The following is a 19,280-nucleotide window of genomic DNA, read 5'->3' as shown; positions in this document are numbered from 1 at the left end:
CCGGCACTGTATATATATATTATTTATATATTTATAGATTTTTAATATATATATATGTATATATATATATATATATATATATATATATATAAATATATATATATATATATATATTAAAAAACATGTTTATACAAGTATCATTATATATGTGTGTGTGTGTATATATATATATATATATATATATATATATATATATATATATATATATATATATATACATATATATATATATATATATATATATGTATATATATATATATATATGCATGTTTAGATAAGCACTGTGACACCACACTGAGATAGCCAGCGATATACACATCAATCTTATAGTCTGCTGCTACAAAAGAGTGCCACTACATCAATTATATTAAAAACATAAACTCGTAAGCATTGGCTTATAAATACACTATAGTAGATGTGTGTATGTATATATATATATATATATATATATTATTATTATTATTATTATTATTATTATTATTATTATTATTATTATTATTATTATTATTGTTATTATTATTATTATTATTATTATTATTATTATTATTATTATTATTATTATTATTATTATTATTATTATTATTATTATTATTATTATTACCTCTTAAGTCTCTAAAGCCTTTACAGTCAAGGTTTATTTATTTAAAATGAAAATTTTTTTTAATACATACTATTGCAGATTTTGGTCAAATTATAAGAATTTAGTTAATAAAAAGAAACAAAATTTTTCATCTTAATTGCTAAAATTAACGTTTAACGTCGTTTCAGTAGTTACTAGGCTTTGAAAGAGCGCGTTCTCAAAATACACGCGGTCATTGGAGAAAGATCACTTAAGCGAGTCAAAACTTTTAACCTTTAGGAATTTATTATTTATTAGTTTAGAAATATTACATAAAGAATCATATTAAGATAAATAACTATCGTTAAGATCATATTATAATTGAAGTAAGTATAGAAAATGGTTAAGCAATTTATATATAACATTTTAATTAGATACAAAGTAGAAAGGATCACTCCTTTTAATTTTTACATTTTCGTTTACATTTTGTTTGTTTTAGTTTTTGTTTTAGCAGTTTTATTTTTTTTAGCAGTTCTGTTTTTATTGAGCTTATTTTTTATTTTTTAGAAGGAAAATAGGGGTGTGGATGAGGCCTAATCATTTTTTATGCAACAAAAAAGTTATACTAATGCTATTTCCATAAAATTGGTTGTTACTACTTTGAAATTTCTGTGATGCAATTAACTTCTTTTGTTCTTTTTTAGAAAATTTAAAAAATAAATTAAAATTTTGTGCCAACACTGACATGGTACATCACATGTTATTGTATGTAAAGGTTAAATTTTGTTATGAGGATTACAGTTCTTATGAAAAAAAAAATGAAGGTAAAGAGTATTGTTTGTATATATATATATATATATATATATATATATATTTTGTTTACTTTGAATCTATTTAAATTTTCTCGCGCCATTTTTAAAATTTTTGTTTGCACATGTTTATTGTTTGCATATATGTTTTTTTGATAAGTATGTGTATGTGGTAATATGTGCTCTATAGTTGTTTTGTCGATGTGTTTTTTATAAAAATTTAAAGTGTTTTTTTGTTTGTGTATGTGTTAATATGTGTTATATAATTGAGTTGAATATAATTGTCGCAGAAATGAAAGAGATAGGCTTATGCGAGATGAAATTAATAATCGACAAAATGCTACAAATGCTGCTAGATACAAAAGAATGTATTGTATAACAAGAAGTAATACTAATCCAGATTATAATTATTTAGGAGAAATGAATTATATTTGTCAGCATTGTGGTGCTAAGAAATTTCCTGATGAAAATTTTTATGTTGCCATAATGGAAAGGTAGTTTTAACGCAACCTTCATCATTTCCACAAGATTTAGAAGATTTATTTAAAGGGAACAATGCAGATGGAAACGCCAATCTGAAATTATAATGCCTGTCTTTCTTTTGCTTCATTTAAAGCTAATGTAGTTCAACCCATGAATCATAGGCCACCATGATTCATGGTCACACCATTTTTTAGAATATGTGATTTAATGTTTCGATTGCAAACTATTATTAGTGAAGAGAACCCATTTGCTCTTGCATTTAAAAACATGGCTGAAGTGGAAGATGAAGAATTTCTAAGAAGTGGAAGATGAAGAATTTCTATCGAGCAGCTCTAAAAGGTCGCTCAGTCTCAGTTGTAAAAATATCTTTACCTGAAGATAGACATCGCTATAATCTCCCTTCACATAATGAAGTTGTAGTTGTTGGTGAAGATGGTGCACCACCTGCTTCCAGGAAAGTTGTTATTTACCCAAAAGGTCATCCTCTTAAAACTATATCAAGTATGTCTGCCAACTTAGATCCTTTGGTTTATCCTCTATTTTTTTCAAGGGGTAATGCTGGTTGGCATAATCAATTAGTTCACAACTCTGAACGTGCTACATTGGTTAGAAATTATGTTACATTATCTCAGTATTACAATTATAAACTTTCAGTTAGACAATTTTTTTCTTCACTCTTTTATGGCAAAAAACTGTTTCAGCAATATGCTGTTGATGCGTATGTTAAAATTGAAGGCCAGCACCTTGCTTTCATCAGAAATAACCAAAACAAACTGAGAAGCAAGCAGTATGATGCTTTACACAAACATGTAAACAACCTTGGAAATGACCATGTTAGACCAGGGCATGTTGTAGTTTTGCCATCAACTTATGTAGGAAGTCCTAGAGCTTTAAAAGAAAACAACAGTATATTGTAAGTATAAATGTGATAATATAGTAAAAAAACTATTTTAAGATTTTTTGGCTCATAAAATGGATTTAAGACTTAATTGATTGTACTTTCCTGTTAAACTGCAATAAATAACGATTAGAAGGCTATATGGCCCAGATGGAATACGCAACATAAATATCAAATTCGTATTTAACTTGTTTACATTTTTTATATCTTAACATGTCTATTACCTTTATTAAATTTGTTTTAAGCATATTTATTTTTATTTTTTATATCAAATTAATAGAATGTCCCAAATTGTTGACGATGAAGATTTGTATTTATCTAGATGTGTATTATGTTACTGATTCGTATCATGTTATGTAGTTAGTTCTTAAATATACGTTTATTTTTAGTCGCTGAATTACTAAGAAGTAAGTTTTGTTCCATTTTGTTATAATTAAATGTTATAAATTGCAGTTTGTATATGTTTGTTGATTTAAATTAACTTTACAATAATAAAATGGTTTAGACAAAAAAAATTAATTCAATCCAGAAAGATTAAATATTTATTTTATTATTGAACTAATTAAAGTAGATTTAAGGAAGAATCGACTTAAATATTTATTTTTCTGTTTAGATGACAACAGTATTATTGGAGAAATAAAGTTAAAAAGCATTTTTACTTTTTAAAAAGGAAAAAAAAGACTTTTTAATATATCTGTTTTCTTTGAAGTATGTTAAAAATTTCAGGTTTTTAAAATCTTATATATTATAATCTTAAATATTTTTTAATTACTTAAAAAATATATCTATGTTAAATTACACCAGATTGTAGAAAATAGTTATAGTTTATTGATAAGGTTGTAGACTGTTAGAGCAGATTAAATAGATCAAAGATCTATTTAATCTACTTAATAACCTACTACCAAAGTGAAAATTTACTATCAATTGTTTGTTTGTTTTTCTGTTTAGTTGACAACAAAGAAGAGAGAAGTAGTAAGTTTAAAAGGATTTTTTATTTTTTATAAAGTGACTAAAATGTTTTTTAAAATGTTGTTGTTGACTTAAAAGTAAAACAGTAGGTTTTTATAATTTTAAACAATAAGCCCAAGAACTTAGGACTTACTTAAAATTATATTGTCAATAATAAAGAGAAGAAATAAAAAATTCTTAGTAAGACAGTCTTTATTATTTTATATCAGTAAGTTTAATAAGGATTTATTTTCTTTAGTTGATCAAGAGAGAGCTAATAAAGGTATTAGTTACATTAGTTAAGTGAATTTATTTTAAAAAAATTAAGTAGATATTTTAATGTCTATACATTTAAGTGCTTTTATTGTTTAGACACAGAATTGAAGAGTAAAATAAGTCAGTATTTTTGCTACTAGATATTTGTTAATAGGAATTTGTTTATTTAGACTGTAACTGAAATTACAGGAATTATCACAAACTTTAACAAAAAAACTTAAAAGAAAATTTAACCTGGAAAAAATTCATGATAACAAAGGAAACTAAAAAAAAAAAAACATTATTAAAAACAAAATATTTATGCCATAATCATTCGTTTCTAATAATAACATAAAATCATATATATATATATATATATATATATATATATATATATATATATATATATATATATATATATATATATATATATATATATATATATATATATATATATATATATATATATATATATGTATATATATATATATATATATATATATTTATATATATATATATATGTATATATATATATCAAATATACATATATATATCTATATAATATAAATATATTTATGTGAATATATATGTATATATATATATATATATAAAATATGTATATATATACATATATGTATATATATGTATATATATATATATATATATATAATATAAATATATATATATGCATATATATATATATATGACATACATAATAGTAATGTAAATAATTGTATACATATTTTGTATACGATTATTTACATATTTTGACACGTATAAATTTATATAAAATAATTGTATTTTTTAAAAACAAATTCACACAGCAAAAAAGCAGCATTATAAATCATATTTAACAGTGATGTAAAAGCAGCAGGCAACTGATATTTGGAACTTACTAGAAAGTAAAAAAGTTGAGAAAACGAAGGATTTAAAAAACTGTAAATTGTGTTATTTAATTCTACATAACTTGACAAAAAGGTCAAAATATGACAAAAAGGTTATAAAAAAGACCAGCATCTCAGACTTTATAAAAGGTTTTGAATGTCAATTGCTCTTTCAAAAAGCAATAGGTCTTGCCCCATTATTTCTATTAAACTCACAATAAAACCAATCAAAATCAAATAAACCATACAATAAAACTATTCGTGTTGTGAAGGTTAACAAATTACTCTGCAACAAATTAAAATAACATACAATAATCATATAGTAGTCATGCAACAGCCATGCAACTATCACATCAATATTTATGCAACTATATGTTTCTTACATAATATTCAAAAATTGCTTGTAACACAATACAAACAATAGACTTTTTAAATAAATCAGGTTTTCCAGTTTTTAAAACACCAACAAAATAAAAATGATAATTTAGCTATATTCACCTAATTAAACATGTGTATACTATATGGGTAAATTTTGCCTCGATTTGCATACATTTATAAGAGAAGCATAATAGCTTATCAAGTTTAGTTTATACAGGTCCTTTTGCAAAACTAAATAACTTAATTATTTAATAATAAGTTAAACTTAATAATAAGTAAGTAGAAAAATTAACTTCAGTCATGATTTCAGGTCAAGATCAGGATCATCAAAATATATTGGAATCATCATCCTATTACTGATAAAATGTAATATACAACCTGCTTTATATCCTACTGCCTTGAAGAACTTGCTTTTTGAGGCAAAAGCTAAGAGAAATAAACTCCAACTTAAAATTTTCCTGGTTTTGGGTTCTAGAGATGGTGTATCAATAGGCTAGAGATAGTGTCTCAATAAAAATACTCATCTTGGACAGATATTAACTGCATCCACTTATTGTCTGGATCTTCTTGACTCTACACATAGATACAGCTGGATCTTGACTCTACTCATGGGTATTTGCTTGTACCTCCATGGTAATGGTTATGCAACTATACTTGCTATCTTGTAATTAGGGTACAACACTGAAACTTATTTAAATGGTTCTGAAACTGACTGATGATTACATTAACTCTATGGCAGCTTTTAAAAAGGCTAACTCTCTCAACAGCTGTGTACTAGCAGTCCCATGTTGTGCATGAAAAATGTCCTTGTAAGTACTTCTATTATTGAGGACATATTAGGAACACTTTTTCTACATCAGATTCACCCAATCATTGAGCTTCTTAGTACTATCTTATTGTTGGATTCATTTCATAATTTTCTTTGTGATGATTCTTAACTGATTTCTTTGGTTTCTTTTAAAAAATCTTTTTAGAGCTAAACCACCTTTATAATCTCCTGGACTTAGGTGGTATTGGAAGCTTTTATTGGTTCTTGTCAGTTTTAAGTTAAACCTCTACTCTTCTCCAAGCTCTTTCTTATGCTGTTTGGTACTTCTAATCATAATTATCTTTAAATCTTTTTCACAACAACAATTCTCTTGAAACAAACATATTATTATAGCAAGAAACTGTAAAAATTATTATAGCAAGAAAATGTAAAAAGTATTGTCTGGCGCTATGGTACATTAGTAGTATGGTTCTTACTCATGCTGCTAAAACTTATATGTTATCTTTGAGATTAGGTTCTAGAGACTTTTGGAAAAGCTTTAACAGAACTATTTGCAAGAAAACTTTTCCTCTAGTTCTTTTCTTGAATAATGAACTCTTCATTATTCAAAAATTCATAATCATAACCTTCCTGTTATCCAAAAGAAACAAGATGAGGCAACCAAAACTCTATAAAGCCATTTTAAAGTTCCTTAAAATTTAGTTTAAAATTTAAATCAAAATTTGCTTCCATTGCTAAAGTTATTTTTAAGCAAGATTCCTACCAAAGTCTTACATAAAGTATTCTCAATAATTCTCTTCTTTGCTCTCAAAACTATTTCACAAATGCTTTTAATGTCAAATATAAAATATCTGATTATGACTCAAACAAATTATTTTCTGACAATTAATATAGAATTTTTGATCTGCTCCTTTTATTGCTAACTTGTTAACTATTATAACATATTGGATGATAGAAAGGACTATTACTCTTGATATATCAAAGGCTTTCCATACAAAATACTTTTAAAAGAGAAGGATGATAATTTATCAAGTTTTATAGTGCATGTGTCATAATTATGTCATGTTACATAATTGAATAGTTGATACATTTAAAGTCTTGCATAAATGAATAAAAACATTAACATAAGTCATGAATCACTTTCAATAAAGTCTGGAATGCTTATCTTATTCATAAGCTCACTTTATATAGTGTATCTGGGAAAGTTTATAAAACTTTCGAACCATTTCTTTCTAACAGCAGTATTAAAATTGTTTTTGAAAGACATCACTTTCCCAATTTATAGTAACTTCTAGAGTACCATCAGTTTCTATCCTCAGCCTTGTGTTGTTCTTTATCTATACTAACGACCTGTTGCTGTTGCGGCTTGTTGTTGTTGTTGTGGCTTGGGGCTTGCAGTGACTTGTGATTTTTAACCCAAACAAAACTCTGATGTTTACAGATAATAATTATTACAATATTATTTATATTCCTATTTTGATGAATGGCAAACAACATTCTTACTGATTCTTCTACTTAAAAACCGCTCGGATTATCTTTGACTACTGGCCAATCATGACAACCATATATACAATCTATTGCAAAGTTAGCATCTGTTAAGGTTGCTTCTCACAAGCCAGTTTTTCTAATAATGCCCTTTCTCTTTTAGACAAGGTCTGAATTTGCATTGAAAATGTTATTGAAACTGCTCTAGTTGTTCTCTGTCCCATTGCTGTAAAGTTGTTTATCTTTTCTACAAATACTACCATGGCTGTTGCTCAAGCATACTATCATCTTGTTCTATTAACCACAATCAAGACATTCGAGGTTCAAATTCATTTTACACCTCTGAAGCACCAAAAAATTTAGTAACCTCCTTGACTATTAGATTTATCAGACTACAATTGAGGGTAGTCCCTTAACTGCAGTGGCCTTAACTCTGGAGTCTTGGGTGGTAAATCTAATAAAACAAAAAATCAACCTTGTGTGGATTGTCAATCAGCAAAGTTGCATAGCTTTACTCTAACTGTTTCTTCATGCTCAAAAAATTTATTAGGTCTTTCGTGAAAAAGTTATTTTGCAGACCAAAGAGCTAAAATATTCATAAAAGTTTTTCTATTGCTAAATATTATGCTAGTCAATACAATATAAGCAATTATTGTGAAATACAAAAAATTTGAAAAAAGCTTTAAATATTTTTTAACATAATAAAAAAATCAAACTTTCACTTTACTAAAGTTTTTATTTTTGAGAATTTCAAGCCATGGCTTCATTGCTGATTTCCAGTTTTCTACTCCTGAAAATAAAAACTCTATATAAATAATTAAAAAATTTATATAAACAGTAAAGAAATATATAAATTTAATATCATTGCAGTCATTATAACTAATTACGAAAGATTAATTTTTTTAGTAATTAAAGTAATTTTTTTAGACACACTGACCACGACACACTGACCACGACACACTGACCACGACACACTGACCACGACACACTGACCACGACAGTTTGCATAAGAGAAAAAAAGAAAAAAAAACTAAAAAATAGGAAACAAAATTGTAACGAAATATTAAATTTTAGTTAAATAAACTACAAAAATTTAATAATTAAAAAAAGAAAATTTGAAAAAGAAAAAGATTTTTTGATTTTTGAATTTGTATTTTTTTTTATAGGTTTTTATTTTTAGCGACTGAATTTGATACAAGTCATATGACTGAATTTGATACATATATTTTATAACAATTTAAAAACAGTTAAAAGTTTTGATAGGCAATTTATTCAAGATTTTTATCAGTGTGTATAATTAAGAAACTAATTTTCTATGTTCCTTATGAGAAATTTTGTTAACTTTTTTTCTTATACTTATTCATTTTCATGTCTTTTCGCATTATAAAAATTTTTGACGTTTTTTCTCAATACTTATATATAAGGAAAATAAGAAAATAAGATGCTATTTATTTTTAAAATATATTATTTGATTGATAAATTTTGAAATGATGAAAGAAACTTTTGATGATTGCTTGAAATTTTTTCCATTATATTGTCCCATTTCCAACCTTAACCCCTTAAGGACCAATATTTTTTCAAATAAATGCACCAAAAAAATTTTTTTTTTAATGCTTAGAACTTAGATATTGACATATTAAGAATAAAAAAAAAGCCTGTTATAAATCTAAATATTATTAATTTGATTGATTCTTAGTTGATTTAATATAATAATATTGTTATAAGATTATTTTCACGAATTATTTCGGGCTAATACATAATGAAACGTAAAATATGTGACTGCCCGAGTTATCAAATCAAATCAAATCTAATCAATATATTTTCACTTTAATAATAACTGTATATATATACAATCGTGCGGACATTTATAAACAGTTATAAACTGATGACGTGTAAAGACCTATGATGGTATAAATATAGCATAATAATAATGATAATTATAATAAGTAATAAAAAATAAATAAAAATAAATAGTAATAATAATAGTAATAAATAGTAATAATAATATTAAATACAGTAATATAATAAGTACTATCTATATATTTTACTATATATTTATCTATATATATTATAGTGATTATCATAAGGATAATGCAAAAAATATATATATATATATAAAAATCATAACAATATCAATAACAAAAAATATAACAGTAAAAAGAAGGAAAGAAAGGAAGAAGAGTCAAAAAAGTAGAAGTCATAGGAGTTTTGTTGTGATCCAGTATTTTTTAAGTATAGAAAAATTGAATATGAATTAAAATAAAAGATAAAAAAAAAAATTGTTATAGAGAATTAAGCGGGACGATTGCATAGAAAATAGTTTATTGTTTATTTATTACATGTTATATGGTTTAGTAGTGCCACAAATTTTAAAGCCATATAACTTTACAGGATGATGAAAATGAGGGTACTTGATAGTGGCTAAATGAACATTTATATATTTTTATGTTTTTATTTCTATTTTATTTTTATTTTATGAGTTTTATATTTTTATTTCTATTTTATGGGTTTTATATTTTTATTTCTATTTTTGGTTTTATATTTTTATTCTTATTTTTATTTTTATTTATGAGTTATTTTTATTTATTTCTATGTTACTTTTATTATATTAAAAATTTAGTTATAGAGAATAACTAGGGGGTGATTGCATAACTGATAGTTCATTGATAATTTTTACTGAAGATAAATTTTTTTACATGGGTTATAAAGGCATTTCTATTTGATATTTTGGAGAATATTTTTTTCAACAGTAAGAGAGTTCCAACATAGAATTGATTGATACTTAATTGACTTTATGCCATACTTGTGTGTTTGTTTTAAAGGCATAGAAAGACTACAATAAGATACAGACCTAAGTTTATAACTATGAACATCATTTGTGAATTTAAAATAGCTAGTGAAGCAGCTAGGCGCATTATGGTGGACAATGTCCCATACAAGAACACAGTTTGATAAGTAGATAAGTTCGTCAAGCTTAAAAATTTTAGAAAGATTATACAGTATGTCAGAACTAAAACTGTTAGGTTGAAAGTGAATTATTCTTAAAGATTTATTCTGGAGATTTATAAGGTTTTTTTTATAAATGGATGGACTTTGTCCCCATATCTGACAACCATAGCGTAGGTGGGAGTTAAAAATAGCATGCCAAATATTCACAAGGGTTTTATTATTCACAAAATGCCTTATTTTGGTAAGCATTCCATTTGCTTGACTTAATTTGTTTGATACGGACTTAATTTGTTGAATGAACAAAGGATTTTCATCTAATAATATGCCCAGATATTTTATTTTATCTACAATATTTAGTTTTTGACCACAATTTCTAAAATTAAGTTTTTTGGTAATTTTTTTGCCTTGAGGTTTAAATAGAACTAATTCAGTTTTTTTGACATTCAAAGATATTTTGTTTGATCGCAGCCATTGAACCAGTGATGCCAGGTCATAATTTAGGTACTTATTTAGCTTTTTTAAAGACTTATCTACAATCAGAAGGTTAGTGTCATCAGCAAAATGATACACCTTTGAGTATTTAATACAAGTGTTTAAATCATTTATGTAGATAAGGAAAAGAAGCAAACCCAGAGTTGAACCCTGAGGAACACCTATAGATGTAAACTTAGTAGTGGGTGAGATATTACCAATAGTAACACTTTGTGGACGATGGTTTAGATATGACTTAAACCAGTTCAGTGCAATTCCCCTTACATCATAATGATACAGTTTTGATAATAAAATTTCATGGTTGACAGTATCAAAAGCTTTTTGCAGGTCAACAAATACTCCACCAGCAAAGCCTCACGTATGGTTTCAGTTATATCTATGAGTGCTTGGTTAGTAGAGTGTTTCTTTCGGAATCCAAATTGCAGACTATATAAGCTATCTGATAGATTTAAAAAACTGAGCAGCCTGTTATACATAAATTTTTCAATTAGTTTACCTATATTTGAGAGTAAGGATATAGGCCGATAGTTACATGGACCTTGTTTACAGCCGCTTTTAAAAATTAGAACAACTTCTTCAACTTTAAATAAGTCAGGGAATATCCCTGATTGAAAAGATTTATTTATTATAATACTCAAGGGGAAGCTCAATTCTTGAGATGCTAAGGTCATTATTTTTGAAGGAATGCTATTGGGACAGGTGCTTTTTTTTGGATTCAAGAGGGAAATATAGTCATTTACTTCTTGAGGAGTAACTGGAGATATAAAAAAAGTATCAGGATTTTGATTTTTCAAATAGTGGCTGAAGTGAAATCTAGGAGGTATAATTTCTTTAGAAAGTTTATCTGCAATTGAAGAGAAGTTTTTATTAAAGTGGTTGCAATTATTTTCTTGTTAGTTATAGTTTTATTATTGATATTTAAACTATCTATTTTATTGTTGATCTTTGATTTAATATAAATAATACTCCTTATTCCTTTCCAGGTATTTTTAAGGTTATTTAAGTTTTCATTAAAGTAGGTTGATTAATATGATTTTTTTGAGTATCGCAGTAGGTTACTAATTTGATTTCTGTAATATTTGAATTTTTGAAAGTATTGTAGCTTTAAATTCTCATTTTTACATTTTATAAACTTCTTGTGCAACTTATTTTTAATTTGTATTGACATAATGATTCCATTAGTAACCCATGGCTTTGATAAAGAATTATTAGCTTTTTTGGTTGAAGTAGAGTTATTAACACAGTAGTTTAAATGGTTTATTGAAAGCCAATCAGTTTCTTTAAGGTCTTTTAAAAAACTTTTTTTATCAAAATTTTTAAAACATCTACGATATAATTTGGAATAAGACTGTTTTAAGTTCTTGGATGGAAAGGATATGAACTGAACAAGATGGTCAGCAAGACATACTGTTAGGTTGCCTGATTTAGTACTTGGAGTGTGAAAGTTTACAAATATATTATCTATAAGAGTCTTTGATTTTGGGGTAATTCTGGTTGGTTGAGTAATTAATGGGAAGAGGGAGAAAGAGCACATAAGATCTAGAAAGTTAGAAACATCATTACAGGAGTCATATTTTAAAAGATTAATGTTGAAGTCTCCTAAAAGAACTATATTTTTATTCTATAGTGATAACTTGTCAAGTAAGGTTTGTATATAAGTGATATTAAACTCACTAGTGCTCATACATGGGTGGTGATAAATGCAACCAACAATAATATTTTTTTCTGATGGCAGTAAAATTTCAATAAAGGTTGATTCTAGTTCTTTGTTGTTCTGGATTATGAGGTCAGGTCTTAAGTTATAATTTAATTCAGATTTTATATATATAATAGTTCCTCCTTTATTAGAATGTGAATCAGTATGTTCAAAGACATAGCCATTTAAAGCAATATCAGTTCTAAGTGTTATGTTACGATTTAAGCGAGTTTCAGATATAGCAATGATATTAGGTTTATTATTCATAAGGGAAAGCAGAAGTTTTAGATCATCAAGGTAATATGTCAGGGATGATATATTTACATGTAAATAGGTTTTTGAATCAATACTAATAGCTTTGTTATACTCTGTTGTATCATAGTATTTACAATTAATATTATCATTGTCAAGTTTATTTTGAAAAAGATTATTTAGGTTAGATGAAGTGTCATAAAATAAATTATGAGTAGAAGTGTTTGTTATGAAGTGGTTATGTTTGTTATGAAGTTTGTTATGAAGTGGTGTTTGTTATGAAGTGTTATGAGTAGAAGTGTTTGTTATAAAAATTATGAGTAGAAGTGTCTCGGGTTCGGTCTTTTTGGACCATATAGCATGACCCGAGATATCTCGGGAATGGTCCTTAAGGGGTTAATACAAAATACTGGAGATAATGAACATAATGATTGCTCTGTTTGAAAAAATGTATTTAAAAACTTAAAAAAATGTTTTTAATAGGCTCCTAGAAATTTTGTTAAAAAAGTTCAGTAAGCAAACAATACATTAACCCACAAGCTTTTGGAGCATCATCTTTAACAAAAGTTCACCAGGAAATAAACTATCAGGTTTAAATACACAATTTGGAGAATCCAACAAAAGTGCAGACTATATTAATGGGGGTAGTGAAAACAACCAAATGTTTTATACTTAAACATAAGTATTACCAACTTTTTATTTTTTTACATAAAAAACTTTTAAAAAATAAATTTAAATTTTTAGAAATAAATAGTAATTAGTTTTCTTGCTTTCCTGTGCATTAATAAAAACAGTAAATTTTAGCAAAAACATTTGAAAAACAAATTTAAAAATTGTCTGTATTACTAGCACAAAGAATAAAGTATTTCCTTAATATACTGACTGACAAAAGTTGCGAATAAATTGCATATCAAAAAATGTTTTTGTTTTTGTTATGTTCTTATATGCTTTTTTACTCAACTTGTATCAACATTGGTAGTGGAAAAGAACAAATGCACTAAAAAAAAACAAATAAAAAAAAACAGTAAAATATTTAGGTATATTATTTTTTTGACAGAAATTTTTATTTTTAATTTTTTAGTTTATTTTTTTAGATTTTCTATATCACATAGTATTAATTTTTTTCCTTCGTACTTTTTGGCAAATTCCTAAAATGCTTACTATATAAAAACAGTCAAGTTATCTAAAAAATTACTTTAAACGAGGACAAACAAGGAATGCGACCGCACACGCTTCTTGGGAAGGCTTGCTGTATTGATTTTTCATAGGTTTTGACCCAATTTAGAAGATTGCAGTTTATACAAAACATTTTAAGCTTTACAGCAGCCTTATACGCAAAACTTTATTGAATGTCTGTTGCTCCTATTAAATCGTAAAATTCTTCATAAAATGGTTATTAACCATACCAGATGGTATTTCAGTAAGTTTACCAAGTTATAGCTAGAAAAATAATTGCCTGACATAATTAAACTATTATATGTCATTATAACTGATTAGATCTTTCCTAAATAGGCTAAACCAAGCTTCAATTATGGAGATTAGGAATTATTTGTTTTGTTTGACAAATAGTTGTACTTTAAAAATCAAACTTTCTCCTGTTTTTAATTTGCTGTTTTAATTAAATCTGTTCGAACAAAAGCATTAAAAATTGTAAAAAAAGTTTTTTTTTTAAATTTATTTTAGATAAAATTTTGGAAAACCTTTATGCAGCAGCTTTTTTTTTGTTTCTTTAAAAATCAAAAACACAAGAAAAAAAGTTTTTAAATAAAAACTTTTGGAAAACTTTTTTGCATGACTTTTTTTATTTTTTTTGTTTTAGTCAACAACCGCTTGAGTTGCTAATGAGTCTTAAGAGAATATTAAGAGTTCAATTTAAATGTGTGGTTAAATATTTAGAACTCAGTATCGTGATGTGAAAGAATATTTAAAACTCAATATAACTATGCTGGAGACTTTTATATTGCTCAAAAAAATGTTTTCAGAAATTAAAAAAAAATTTTTTTGAGATATTATTGGAAATTTGTCACATCCAAACTACATTAGGCAAACAATCATAGCGTTAAATATAATTTAATAAATAAATTTTGCTTAAAATTTTTGTTTCAAATTAATAAAATTATCTGAAATAGAATCTAAGAGCAAGGGTATCAAGATCATGTCGCAAAAAATCTTATATGAAACAAAGACATAAAACTAAGATTACTTTTTGCAAATAAATTTTTGGACATGCCCACAAATAAGTATGTGGATATGCCCACAAATAAGTAGGTGGACATGCCCACAAAAAGTGTTGCATGAGAGGTGCAGTAAAACAAGACAGTGAAAATTCTCATGTTGCCATCAATGGCTTGGCACAGAACTAGAAAATTTACTTTTATCGAGTCAACTATAAAAGCCAATATTGTATATAAACATTTTAAAGTAAAAAATTGAAGCTCTCCATTTATATTCAGAAATTTTTTGATTTAGATTCAGATAAAATTTTGTTTTTTAACAAGACAATGATAATTTTCCTTTGTTGCACTGCAGTATGACCCGAGACACACTGCAATGCAACAAAGGAATTTTATCAAAAGAATGATTTTTTGCATTGATCAAAAGATATTATTCAAATGATATTAGTGCCTGAATAGCCTGCCTAGTCCCTAAACCTTAATTCCATTGAGCATTTACCATACATTCTAAACCAGGATATAAGGGATCAAGACAAAATGATCTTGTAAAACGAAAATAACCATGTCCAAATCATGGAAGAAAATATTTCTAAAAGAAACAAAAGATAGTAGAATTGATGCCTTAAATTCAAGTGGTCCAACTAAACATTTAAATTTAATTTATAGTCTATATTCTGAAAATTTTGTTATTTGAGTGATTATTTGTTTAGGTAAATATTTCTGATGAAACTAAGCGCAATGATATTTTCATAAGCAAATATGATACTTTGATGTCATATGAATTTATAGTTCACAATTTGTGAATACATCAATATTATACTATTTTTATATAACTGATAGCTTTTTTCTTTAAGAAATAAAACTATAATTTTCTGAAAACTTTATAGAATTTTAATACAAAATAATTGTACTATTTGTTTTTTAGCACTATGTAGGTTTAATGCATACTAGAAATTAACTCACTATTTTTAGAATCCATCTCATCATCTGAAGAACGATTAACAGAAGTTTTTATGTTGTAGCCTGTATATGACATCAAACACCAACTTAATAATGCAATTACGACACAAGTGATTTGAAAATTGTGTATGTTTTGCATCTGAAATATAAAAAATAGTAATGTGTGTCTATATATTATAGGTGTTCAAAAAAATAAAATTTCAAAAACGTGAATACACAACAAGCTAAATTTGGGGCAAATATAAAAAAAATAGGATTAGAAAAAAAAAAAAATCAAAAATATTGAGATTTATCTTGTGCTCAAGCGTCAAAACCCCCCTAAAAATGCCCCAAATAGTACCCTCGTAGCAAGGCTTTGAGCACAAGGTAAATCTTAATATTTTTAATTTTTTTTTTTTTAATGTGCTCATAATAATCTATACTTTTTTTTTAAATTGATGTGTATCTGTGATTTTTCTTAATAGTTCTTTAAATTGAAAACGATTTTATGCAAAAAAAAGGAAATATGCGCATTTAACAAAAGAATGCACAATAATTTGTAGTTATTTTATTTGTTTATATTCACATCGTTTAATTTATTAATTATTAATGTTTCTTTTGTTATTTGATTTGTGTACTTTGTTTGCATTTTTTCTTTTGTTCTCACTTAATAAACAATTTTATTACCTGTCTAAAAGTTGTAAAAAGAAAAAACTGACAATTGTAAATTAACATTAATGTATATTGCAAAATTCTGCAGTAAACATCTTAGTTTCATTTCATATTTTTAAATTAGTAAATGTCATTTCTTTTAAAATAGTTTTAAAAATTATAATGGACAATTTAATTGAAAACAAAGAAGAGTCACAAAAAATGAAAGTTTCAAGTGCAAATAAAAGTAAGAAACTATTAAAAAGTGGCAATGAAAAGCGAAATATAAAAACGAAAAAAAAAAACATTTTATTATTGAGAAAGTGAAACCAGCAAACCAAGTAAGGAATTTGTTTTGAGCTTTTTTTAATTTTAAATATCTAGTTTAGGATATAAGATTATAGTTTATAATGTGAAATCTTATAACTATAAGATTTCACATTGTACAAGAGCAAACTCAACCTGAATATTTTTGTTATTAACTTTAGTTGATCATTTGCCAACTGGATTAGATATTTTACAACACATAGCTTTTAATAAGTTGACGCTTTCTAAAACATCAAAAAAGTCAATGAAAATTGCATGCTCGGTAAAAAAAGACAGAAAATACGAGAGATGTTTTGAACTACATTGCAGGTGTATTCTAAGCAAAATCAAGGGTCCCTGGCTTAAAGTTGGATTCCCGCTTCAATCAGATAATAACTTGATACAAAAGCTGAATAAGTTAAACAAAAAATATTTGAATTTAAAAAAAAACATGCACTGGAGGTCGCCTTTAGAATTAAAAAAGCAACAAGACTTTAGAAAGGAGCTGGGAAAAATCTTTTGGGCAGGAATAGCTGACTTACAAAACTAGATAAAGAAGGACAAGAATAGATCAGACCTAGATAGGAAAGAGGACCTAGAATTTTTATACAATCAAGAACACAACAGAAAGTTATTTCAAGGGCCTGAAGACAAAAAATATAGCTAGAAGGTATTATATATTATAATATAAATCCATATTAAAAACCTCTTTTCTGAATTTAAAAACTCTCCTCTCATTGCTCACTCTTCTCCAATTTTTCATTAGTTTTTATTTTGGGTACATTAATTTTTATTTTTATAATGTATGCTGTTTAGATTTCGGAGAATACAAAAAAGAGAAATCCATCTATAAAAAATGCTGTAGAAATCAGTAAAAATAAGTTCAGAGTTAGAATTTGGTACAGACACCAGCAAAGATTCATCCTTTGATTCCAATTTTGAACCAGGATATTGGCGTTCTATAGAGTCAAGTAGTCTTATAAAAGCTGATATCCCAAAAGATATTATTTCTGGTAATGTTGCTTTAATTGCCACAATTACTAATGTTTTGACAAAAGTTACTGCTGCAATCCTTAATAGTTCTGGGGTTGATCTTACAAATGTAAATTGCAGTAGGTCAACAGCATCTAGAAAGATGAAACAAACAGCTCATGAAATGGCAATTATTGCTAAAGAAGATGTCAAACTTAGCATCCAAGCTTCTCCCTACCCATGCATTAGACATTTTGACGGAAAGACACTTTTTAAAATTAATAAAAAAAAATTAAACCATGATAGACTTGCTGTTATAGCAACTATTGATAATGAGTCTTATCTTCTCGGAGTTATGCAATTACCCTCTTCATCTGGAGAAGATCAGTACAATGGTGTAATGAAACTCCTAAAAGAGTACAATCTCGAATCAAAGATTGGATTACTTTGTTTTGATCAAGCAATTCAGGAATACACAAAGGACCTTTAATAAGAATATATACTGAGTTAAATATCTAATTCTTTTAGCTTGAAGACATCATGTTTCTGAGTTGAGAATCACACACTTTTGTGAGGCTATAACAAATAAAAAAACTACAGCCCCCAATAACCCTTTGTTTGAACATTTCAAAAACTTGTTTGAGCAGCCTAATTTTGAGTACAACCCATCGATGTTAGTAAAATTTGGTTGGGATGAAATTAAAGAAACTGTTGTTGAAAAATCTGCTACAGAATCTCTTGAGTATTGTAGATCTTACTTATTGAGAAATAATATTGTAAGGGAAGATAGAAAAGAACTTGCAGAGCTAGTGGTCAGCTATCTTTCTCCTTCTATCAATAAAATTCAAAAAACTGGAGTGGTTTATCATGCAAGATTTTTTGGGAAATCTATATATTATTTAAAAATGCAAATTCTTTCAACTCAAATTGATTTTATTCAAAAAAAATAGAGAACATATTAAGGTAATAACTGAATTTATAGCTTGTTTCTATGCAAAGTGGTACCTGCAATCAAATGATACAATCAAAGCTCCTTTATGGATGTAACTGCTATTCATCAAATGCATCAGTATAAAACAGTATGTGCAGAACCATTTGCTGTTGATGCTGTGTTGAATTCTTTATTTAAACATACATGGTATCTTGACTCAACTCTGATTCCTTTAGCCTTGCTGGATGATGGTGTTGCACTCAAAGAAAAGAAAAAAATGCGACATTATACTTTCCAAAACCAAAGTCATGTTACTTTAAAACTGAAAATACGCAAAAAAAAGATATAGAAAAATTGTTGAAAATTGAACTTAACATTCATAAGCAAATTCCTAGTTTAGCTTCTTTGGTTGATGAGTTCTCCTGGTTAATGTCAGCAAGTTCAGCCAAT

The 19,280-nt window shown here is 26.3% G+C and overlaps 1 protein-coding gene across 1 annotated transcript in view; it reads right to left on the bottom strand.

Moving 5' to 3' along the window:
• Positions 1 to 19,280, bottom strand: part of LOC105845573 (transmembrane protein 180) — a 95,997-nt gene that overhangs the window by 34,793 nt on the left and 41,924 nt on the right. The window contains exons 7-9 of the mRNA XM_065807738.1: positions 15,995 to 16,130; positions 8,196 to 8,258; positions 4,208 to 4,236 (exon numbers count right to left, since the gene is read on the bottom strand). Coding sequence (XP_065663810.1) covers positions 4,208 to 4,236; positions 8,196 to 8,258; positions 15,995 to 16,130 — 228 coding nt within the window. The remainder of the gene's footprint in view (positions 1 to 4,207; positions 4,237 to 8,195; positions 8,259 to 15,994; positions 16,131 to 19,280) is intronic.

This window comes from Hydra vulgaris, chromosome 10 (assembly GCF_038396675.1).
Source record: "Hydra vulgaris chromosome 10, alternate assembly HydraT2T_AEP".
Taxonomy (NCBI): Eukaryota; Metazoa; Cnidaria; class Hydrozoa; order Anthoathecata; family Hydridae; genus Hydra; species Hydra vulgaris.
This window is presented reverse-complemented; position numbering and strand designations above follow the sequence as displayed.